The sequence below is a fragment of the Loxodonta africana genome, chromosome 2 (genome assembly GCF_030014295.1).
Source record: "Loxodonta africana isolate mLoxAfr1 chromosome 2, mLoxAfr1.hap2, whole genome shotgun sequence".
In the NCBI taxonomy this organism is placed as follows: Eukaryota; Metazoa; Chordata; class Mammalia; order Proboscidea; family Elephantidae; genus Loxodonta; species Loxodonta africana.
The window spans coordinates 81,558,852-81,569,382 of NC_087343.1; the positions used below are offsets into that span (position 1 = coordinate 81,558,852).

Below are 10,531 nucleotides of genomic sequence, written 5' to 3' on the forward strand. Positions count from 1 at the left end.
GTAAATGTATTTTACATGAGACAAGGATATGGATTTTTTGGGGGGCAAGGGCAATGGGTGGAATGTTATGCATTTAACTATGTACCCAAAAATATGTATTATAATTCCTAATGTCTATGCCTGTGGTTACAATTCTATTTGGGAATGGGTTGTGTTTATTAAGTTAATGAAGCAGGCTTAGTGTAGTATGTCTTGAGTCAATCTCTTGAGACATAAAAGAGACTAAACAAACAAAGGAGAAACGCAGAGATGGGAGAAGACAGATGCCAAGACACATGAAGATCTCCAAGGAACCAGGAATCAGAAGATGGAATGACAAGGAGAGAAAGCATTCCCCTGGAGCCGGCACTCTGAATTCAGACTTCTAGCCTCTTAAACTGTGAAAAAGTAAACTTTTGTTTGTTAAAGCTACCCATTTATGGTATTTCTGGTACAGCAGCACTAGAAAACTAAGAAAACGATCTTGCTGTTTAGTGCTTAATGACCCATGCACCATGATAGCCTGTTTTCAAAGAATGCTTGCCTTATGTCTCTTCTTTTCAAAGGGAGTTGAATACAATGATCATAAGCTTTATCAAGTTGGCATCTAAAATAATTTGATCTTGGTTTAATATGAAGGGAACTTACCAGGTTGTGAAAATGAAAAGTGAAAATGTTTAATGAAAAAGACTGAAAATAAACTCAAGACCACATTAACATTTGATTTGCACTTCCATACAGAAGCTATTTTTACATTCCTATTTTCTGGTATGATATACTGTGGTTATTTTCCCCCATGACTCAATATGATGGGATATTTTTCCCCTTTCTTCAAATAGTCCTCAATTTGAATGTCACACAGAGTCCCCATTTTCCTGGTAAATTACATATTTATAGCACATGGGAGTAGCTGGAATGCTGTGTGTCTCTTAAAAGCACTTCTGTATTTGAATTTTAGGGAAAATGACTTAATAGGACTCTGAACTTTGGGCACTCTTGATGTAGTGGAGTGGAGAGGAGAACAGAACTCTATGTCCCGGGAGCCGAGGTCCTGTATTCTGCACACCATCTTCTGAGCCTGTCCCTAACTGTGTGAGCTTGGGGAAGAGTGAGAGTGAACAAAGAAAGGATGCCCATGCTCATTAGTTCTAGTCAATATTAAACTGGAAGTTTGAACCTTTGCAAAGTCATGAAAAAGATAGAAAAGGCATAGATGTTGGACAGAAAAAAAAAACAAAACAACTTTTTTCCCAGATAACATTATTGTGTTAGTAGAAAATCCTAAAATAGCTACCAAACAAACAAACAAAAAACAGCTACTAAAAGGAATAAGTTGAATTTAGCAAGGTCATAGGATACAAGGTCAAAGGATACAAGGTCAATATATAAAAACTATATTTCTACATAGAAACAAAGAACATTTGGAAAATTAAATAAAAAGTACAACTCCATTTGGGGATGAATTAACAAAATGTGTGCAAGACCTGTATACTGAAAACTATAGGATATTGCTTAAAATTTAAATAAGGCCTAAATAATTGGAGACATATATATCATGTTCCTGGATGTAAAATTTCAGTATTTTACAATTCTTCCCAAACTAGGTCATAGGCTCAACACGATCCTAATAAAAATTCCAGCAGACTTTTTTTTGGCATTTTTTATTATGTTCAAATACAGATTAGAATTTACCATTTTAACCATTTTAATGTGTACAATTCTGTGGCTGGCTTGGACAACAGAGACAGAAACTCGAGTCCCATGGCAGCTCCTTGCCGGCAGAGGCAGGCCCAGTGGCATAGGTCAGAAAAGGTGGTCATGGATCACCTACATCAGGATCACCTGGGGTGCTTCCCAACCTACGGAATCAGAATCTAACGGTGGGGCCCAGGAATTTGCCCATAAACATGTTTGCCAGTTAATCTAATGCATTCTGAAGTTTGAGAAACATTCATACCAATGGATGGCCAAGAGAGTGAGGATTTGAAAATGGTTCAAAGCTGATACAATAATGAATTATTAAAATGTATTTTATTGCCTTTGTGATTTCACAATATCTTTTAATTATTAAATGACCAGTGTTTTGTCTTCTAAACTTGTCATTCTGCATAATCAGGAGATGTCCTTTTAAGTAGTATTAAGTGCTTTATGATAAAATGAAGTGATACAACAACTTGTAAGGTGACATTCATCACATGGAATCCATGGCCTAAATGAAAGGTTAGGGAAGCCGTGGCTGTCTAATGAGAAAGTCAAGTTTAATTAATTGTTCTCTGATGAATAGATCTGCATTGGGGTTTGGCACCTGAAGCTTAATAGCTCATTACAAGGACTGCCAGTGAATTGTGGGTAATCTGCAACCCCAATTTCATGTTGGAGATGTCATAATTGCTGTTTGTCACAGGATGTCAAGGCAAAGGGAATGGATACACACTGCAGCTTTCTATAGACATCCCAAGATGCTGCTCTGAGAATTGGAGAATGGGTCCCAGTTGTTAACCACAGTCTGAGATGGAATTAGTAGTTTCAAAGGACATGCTATGTACCTGGTTACCTTTGAATCGTGGAGCCAGCAGGGACTGCCAGATGGTCTCTAGCTGATCCCTTGCCACCAGGCCATGAGGTATCCAATTATTCCAGATGATACTGTCTTCCTCTGTCCTTCCAAATCCATTTCCCAGTCAGTTAATTCTCTTCAGTTGAATTTAACAAGTTGAAATAAATTGTTGGGAATATATACCAATATTGAAGTAGTACACAGGTAAGGATGACATATTTCCAGGTGCTCTACAACAAAGGAGCCCTTGTGCACAGTGGTTAAGAGCTCAGCTGCTAATCAAAAGACTGGCAGCTTGAATCCACCAGCTGCTCCTTGGGGCAGTTCTATCCTGTCCTATAGGGTTGCTATGAGTTGGAATCGGCTCGAAGGCAATGGGTTTGGTTTTATAAAAAAGACCGTTAACATATTATCTAATTTGGGTGTCACCACAGCCATGTGAGGTAACATTTTTCTGATACCTGTCTTCAGATGAGAAATTATAGAGTTCCAGATTTATTGAGTGATTTGTCCAGGATCATTTAAAGGAGAAAAACTAAAACAAACGAACCCAGTGCCATCGAGTCGATTCTAATGGTCAAAAGCATTTTTAAATTTAACTCTTCTGATGCCAGTGTTCCTGATCTTTTCAGTGCTACAATGAAAGTTAATTTCAGCTAGGAAGACAGTCATCACAAAGAATTCAGGTCTGTGCAGGCTGGGTCCTTGCTTATAAACTATTTCCCTTCTCTCCTTCCGGTCAAATCCTACTCAACCTTCAAGGCTCCGTTCAGACTGTTCATCTCCCATGAAGCTTTCCTGCCCATTCTTGCCTACTGATTACTTCCATTCTTCTTTTTAAATTTTAAATATATATTTTACTTAACCTCCTATATCAGAAATATTATTCCAATTTGTAATCAATGTTAAAAAAAATTGAGATATTTTGCATTCATTTTTCTGTACTAAAAACCCATTAAACCCATTGCCGTTGAATCGATTCCGACTCATATTTTCTGTACTAGGTCTTTGAAATAAGGGAACCCTGGTAGCACAGTGGTTAAAGCCATTCAGCTGCTAACCAAAAGATCAGCACTTTGAACCCAACAGCTGCTCCATGGGAGAAAGATGTGGCGGTCTGCTTCTGTGAAGATTTACAGTTTTGGAAACCCTATGGAGCAGTTCTACTCTATCCTGTAGGGTCCTATGAGTCAGAATTTACTTGATGGCAATAGGTTTTTTGTCATTGTTGTTGTTGTTAAGTCTTTGAAATCCACGGTGTGTATGACACTTGAACCGAAAAAAAAAGTTGCCATCCAGTCGATTCTGACCCGTAGCAACCCTAAAGCACATTTCAATTTGGGCTAGCTGCATTTCAAGTGCTCCAGAGCCACAGATGGCTACTGGCTACTGTATCGGACAACACAGGTCTGGAGTATAACCCCCTTCTACCTCCAGGGTACAAATGCACAAAGTATATTTAAAAAAAAAAAAAAAACCTGTTGCCATCGAGTTGATTCAGACTCATACCGACCCTAAAGGACAGAGTAGAACTGCCCCATAGGGTTTCCAAGGAGCGGCTGGTGGATTCTAACTGCCGACTTTTCAGTTAGCAGCCAAATGCTTAACCACTGCGTCACCGGGGCTCCAAAAGTACATAAAAGTAGATCCAAAATTAAATAATACTCTGTTAAAATGGCAAGTGAAAGATTAAATGTTATAGTGTTTGGACCTTTTTTAATTCTTAAGAAATTATGCTGTTATTTAGGAACGGCTTTGCAAAACTTTCTGACATTGTTTTTACAGATGTCTTGAAGACTGGTTTCTTCTTTCCATTACCTCACCAAAAGTCTTTCTGAGCATCTAACTATTTTGTTCTTTTTCCCCATTTATCAGTTGTTCATTCTGTCTTTAAATAAATACTTATGTGCTGGCAAATATGTGCAAAACATTATGCTGGATGTAATGAGGGATATAAAAGACACCGCATCTCTGCTTTCACAAAGCTTTTGGTGAAAATATGTATTTGTATTTTATTTTACACTTATGATTCTGACTTAATTATTTGTTTACATATCAATCTTTCCCCAATTCTTTAACAGGGAAAGGAATGGACTTTTATCTTCTTTGATCTTCCCAGAGCCTAACAGAATGCCTTAATAAATATTTGTGGAATTCACTGTAATGAATAAGTATGAGTTATTTTGTAGAACAGAAGTCCTTACAAAGTACAGGCAGACCCCGGGTTATGAAGATCTCACTTACATAGAACCGGCAGTCATGAACCAACCCTGGTAAAGCCTATTATTAAAAATTCAAGGTACATAGCAATGGTTTGTAATACAAGTGAGTGCTACATCAAAATATTATTATTACTGTATTATTATGTTAAAGATGTTCTAGTGTATCTGGAAGTGTTTCTTTAACGTTTTTTATGCACAGAAATGTACACTATATAGTAAGACAAACATCTAGCTGATATTAAATATGAACCATACCTAACTGATCCAACTTATGTGTACAAATTCAACTTAAAGACAGACTTAGGAATGGAACTCCTTAGTAATCCAGGGACTGACTGTACACTAGAGACAGGAAGAAACATTTCCTCTTACTTTTACAGAAAAGGCTATAAAGAGAGGAGTTATCTGGGCCAGGCCTTGAAGGATCTGACACAGAGAGAAGAGGGTGGTGAGGAGGTTTGAGGAACAGAATGAACAGGTTTGCAGATGGCATAGCATCACTTATGATAGGTACTCTCTGAATGTTTGCTTCTTAAGTGAACAAATGAATAAAAGGACGAGCCTGAATGACCTGAGATAGACATGGAGGATTTGAGGAAGTGAAGGGGTGATGGCATTGTATGAGTTGTATGGAAGAAAAGGCCATGTCTGTGAGTAAGCAGTTGCAATTGTTAACATTTTAAAGCAAAATAACAACCCTCCCTACCTTGGAAGGTACGGTATTGTCCCCTATTTTCTTACCTTTGATATAATGCCTATTGTGTCCTTTTGAGAACATTACTGATTCCATAATCTCTCATTAACTTGAACAGCATGTTTATGTGCACGGTGAAAAATAAGAAATCTAGCAGAGTGACACCCTTTTATTTTACCACCATGCATACAAGGAAGACAAATATGTCCCTGATACCCTTCCAACCTGACAGAGCTCACAAATGTTTATGCTATTTAGGAAAAAAGACACATCGGTTACTAAGTTGTTATCAGGGCAAATTATCAAGTAAGGCAATCAATCAGAGCCACACATTTTTGTAGGCTGTTTTTCCAAGAGAACAACAAATTATTGGCAAAATCGAGTTATTCGAATTATATTTCTAAGGATACAATTTTAATAGAGACAAGAACAAGTTGAAAACTGTTTAGAATATTCACATTAAGTCTCTGCATTGTACAAGAAAGTAAGATTTATATTTTTTCAAATGTTCTCAATTGAAAGCAAAAGCAAGCCTATATGGCTCAATTTTTCCAGGAATCAGAAAGAGAAAGTATAGGATTTTACTAAATGTTAGTGAAATAAAGGGCACAGTATTAATCTTCCACACAAACAAGGTCATATGAACACAAGAGTGAAAACCTCTGAAGTTGTTTGTGTTTCTTTAAAGAGCTCGTCTCTAGACAACATATGTAACTCGGACCTTCTTCAATTCTTCCATCCCAGTCCTGAGAAAAGTATTTCTCATCTCACCACCACTGACAGACCAGCACCCCTTCCCTGCCTGCTCTCAGCCAGTCCAGTCTTAATTCTAGACCCAGTTTTCACCTGGCTCATTTCTGCCTCTAGCCTTTTGTTCTGTTTTCCCCGGTTAGGGCACCCATCACAAACTCTTTCATTCTTCCATCCAATCTGAAGTAGAAATCACCGTTTATTCCATCTAGATCTGTCTCCTTTTAAGCCTTCGAGGCCTTGCTAAGAGGGGTTGGGAGTGGTGTGGGATGAGAGAAGCCAGGGCAATAAGAGCTCTGGTAGGCTACTTTCCAGGACAACCTCTTTGTCTCTGGAACTGATAAAGAGAGCAAAATTAAACTAAAAGACCTGCTTTTGCAGATGTTTTTGTGCTATCACTCTGTTTTTAAGAGAAAAAAAGGAGAGAAGAGAGAGAAAGAGAAAGTGCTGCCATTTTGACACTTAATCACGTTCAAGATGAGGAACGAAGGCAAACAAAGGTAACTAGGTTTTGTGTGAATTCACTGCTTGAGGCTGAGAAAGCCTGTATCCTTATCCTTGCCATTAGACAGGGTATTTTACTTGTTGCTTCAACCACTTGCGTGACAGTCAGCAGGATTCTTGGGTGATCCTACCGGAAGGGTGGAGGAGCATGGCCATGAAGGTCTCAATCTTGAGGCTGAGAGAACTGAATGTCCAGAGGAGGACGATTAGAAAGATCAGCACAAAAAAGGAGAAGGCATACCCATTGCTGTTGCACAAGCACAAATCGGCAGGAAGTGGTAGGAGACTTTGTGCAGGGTATTCCCAATGCCAGGGATTAACCAGACTGGAATCCAAAGGGCCTGGGGATCTCCACTGGCTCCCTGACTGGGCAATGTCTGCCTCTACCGGCCTTTTCATGCAACAGGTAGTATTGCCATGGATTCAGCCACAGGTCTTCTTTGATAACCTTAGCAATTCTGTCAGACTGTAGAAGGCTGTGGTCTGAAAACCTGGTGAAGAAGCTGCTGATGATGTCTAGGTTCCTGCGAATGAAGGACTGGGGTTCATAGTCCCGGCGCCATACAATTGGAGTGGAAAGAGACACCACTTGGCCAAAGGGACTGACCTCATATTCTTTGACAATCAGCCTGTTTCTGAAATAGGGGTTTCTTCGAAAGAAGAACTTGAACTTCCAGCCTGCCCTAGGGTATCTGAGCTCCTTCACTTCCAAATGAGTCATGTACCTTAACATCTCCGTATCTTGGTCCCTAATCACAGCAGAGTTAGGGGTGGTTCTGAAAGGCTGTGGCCCAGAAGCCTGGGATATTCTGAATGATGGAGTTCCTCTGCTCCAGGTAGAGTCGAAGCATCTGTCCAAAGCTGTGCTCCAGCTGGAGGAAGGCCCTGTGGGCCTAAGCTATCACAGTGTCCAGTTCCTGCAGGATGGCCTCCAGGGGATTCATGCGGAGATCCACATTCAGGGGCTTGGGCCCTGCATCCTCCTTATCACTTTATTTTCTTCTACCACTTCTATTTCTTCAACTACTGGCTTCTCCTCCATTTCCATCTCTTCCTCCACCACCTCCTTCTTCTTCACTTCTTCCTTCTCTACCTTCTTCTCTTGCATCACTTCAGCCCTCTCCTCTTCTGCTACTACTGAGAAGATGACGCACTTTTCAGTCGTCACTTCCGGCACCTTCATCCAGCAGCCTGAGACTCCAACTTCTCTGCGCCACAGGTGTCTAGAGCCTTCTCCCCAGTAGGGCTTTGCAGCTCTCCACTCTAAAAGTTATTTTTGGCTGCTGTCAGTTGCCACTGAGGAAGAGGCTGTTCCTGGGATCTCTGTGGGAAGCTTCTTCCTGCCCCACTTTGTTGGTGATATGATCACAACTCATGAACTCAGACCTGGAGAGTGTGGCCACAGTCTGCAGGGTCCCAGGGTGTACCCCCGCCCCCGGAGGTTTGGGCAATAGAAGCATGACAGTCTCTAAGCTGCCCAACCCGTGAATGTGCCACCTGCGTCACCTCCTTCTTGGAGCCTCGGGCACTCTGGCGTGGGTCTCCTGGAGGCTATGGGTTTGGGGAAGAGGTTCGCTCACCTTTCTTTGGAATGGGCACAAACACAGATCTCTTCCAGCCAGTTGGCCAGGTACCTGTCTTCCAAACTTCTTGGCATAGACCAGTGAGCACTTGCAGCGCTGCATCCATTTGTTGAAACATCTCAGTTGGTATTCCATCAATTCCTGGAGCCTTGTTTTTCACCAATGCCTTCAGTGCAGCTTGGACTGCTTCCTTCAGTACCATTGGTTCCTGATCATATGCTACCTCTGAAATGGTTGAACGCTGACCAGTTCTTTTTGTTACAGTGACTCTGTATATTCCTTCCATCTTCTTTTGATACTTCCTGCATCGTTTAATATCTTCCCTGTAGAATACTGCAACTTGAGACTTGAATTTTTTCTTCACTTCTTTCAGCTTGAGAAATGCTGAGGGGATTCCTCCCTTTTGGTTTTCTAACTCTAGGTCTTTGCGCATCTCATTATAATGCTTTACTTTGTCTTCTCGAGCCATCCTTTGAAATCTTCTGTTCAGTTGTTTTATTTCATTATTCCTTCTTTTCACTTTTTTTCTTTTTCTTTTCTTAACAAAAACATTAATCATCTTCCATGGGTGACTGTGCCTCTGCTGGTATCTGTGACACTTGGTTACTCACTTCACTGGGAATGCCTAGGGAGTGTGGCATTGCCCACTCTTCTGCAGTATAGATACGTGGAATTTTGTGCTCAAAAGCACTTTCGAGTTGCTTTCAGGGAGCGCTCCCTTAATGTGTTTCCCTGCTCTATAGTTTTGCTCTCTGCTGCATGATACAGGGCTGCGGAAGCCAGGTTTGGAAATGCTGCCGTAATTACGTCCTGGGCTTCAGGGTGTCTTATTACATTGGCATAAGGAAACCATTCTCCAGTTTTTTCACGAAATCTCTCATATGCTTCATTGAACTGGGGTATCTCATCTTTTATTTCAGGTATTAGGATCAAGCTCAAATCACACTCGTTAAGAAACCTGTTAAGAGCATTGAGAGTAGTCCTCTGTGACCATCAAACCACCATATGGACTTACACCATCATCTGTTGGGCTGGTCCTGTAAATTTGGTACTTAAAATTCTACCCAAGACTCTATGACACCAGGGCAGAGCAGCCATGTAGATGACATAAGCAGATACACTAATAGCAGAATATGGTAGGTGGACAACGTCTGTATTAGCTGCTGCCTTGAACACTTTGAACCTGTTTTCTGCAGACCTCATATGGCTACTGTCCTTGAACAATGTGATGAGAATGCTTAGTGTTGCATGGTATAACCCAAGTCCATGTTGCGAATCATTGGGAACTTCAGAATTCCGTATAACTGCAGTAGCCAAGTAACTGCTTGTCCAGTAATGACAGGTTTGACCTTGATGACAGGATTTTTGAAGGTCAGGAAAACAGCAGTTAAGACAGCCTTGCACAGGGTCCTAATAGTTTGTTTACACCTCATTTCTGGAGATTATAACATGGCCAGGGCAAGCCGACGTCTGTCAGTGGCAGGCAGAGCAATGATCCTCTCGGCCTCACCGCAAAGAGGGTGCGCAGGCCTTGTTGTGGCACCTGAGCCAGTCGCCATCTGTCTGATGCAATTAAGCTTATAGAGAGAGTGCTCTGAAGATGTTTTATGAAAGTTTCTGAGTATTTTATGTTTAGAGATTCTAGCAAGAGGATCAAAATCAGGACCAGCACAGAGAAGTTAAGCATGGGGTGGGGTCTGGGAGGGTCCCCACCGCAAAGGTTGAACATCCTAAAAAGAGGAAGCTACCCTCAAATGCTCATACATGTCTTTCACCAACTAGGAGGTGCCTCCATAGGGTTTTAAATGACTGATTTTTTTGTGAGTAAATTGCTGGGCTTTTATCCTAAGGCGTGTCTGGGTGGATTTGAACCTCCAATCCTTTGATTAGCAGCTCAGCACATTAACCACTGGCACCACCCAGGGACTTCTACATTGGAGGTCAATTCCTAGATGTATTTGACCAAGTCTAATGTCTAGGTCAATGGCTATTAGCGTAATCAATCTCATAGTGTAGTTTTGGTACTGGGTTTGATCTGAGTCTAAGGACCGTGATCACAAATCCGTTCTCAGTGGACTAAAGGAGAAACCTGGTTAAAGATTTCCAATCTTACTGACATCCTTGCCTTCAGCCATCATTGATCTGATGGCTATTTCATTTTCCAGCATGAAAATTTCCACAGTTTGCAGTGTCAAAACTCTATCTGAATAGCTTATTTCCTGTTCAGCTATTAGGTCTATAG

The 10,531-nt window shown here is 40.9% G+C and overlaps 1 protein-coding gene and 1 pseudogene across 1 annotated transcript; both read right to left on the reverse strand.

The window, feature by feature from the left end:
* Window positions 1-6,843: 6,843 nt before the first annotated feature.
* On the reverse strand, window positions 6,844-7,889 carry LOC100670418 (testis-specific Y-encoded-like protein 1; annotated as a pseudogene).
* A 951-nt stretch (window positions 7,890-8,840) lies between these two features.
* LOC111749999 (uncharacterized) lies at window positions 8,841-9,848 on the reverse strand. Its single transcript, XM_023545655.2, is given in 4 exon segments — window positions 8,841-8,989; window positions 8,992-9,039; window positions 9,042-9,584; window positions 9,587-9,848. Coding segments are annotated over 4 exon segments (1,002 nt in total).
* Between the last annotated feature and the right edge of the window lie 683 nt (window positions 9,849-10,531).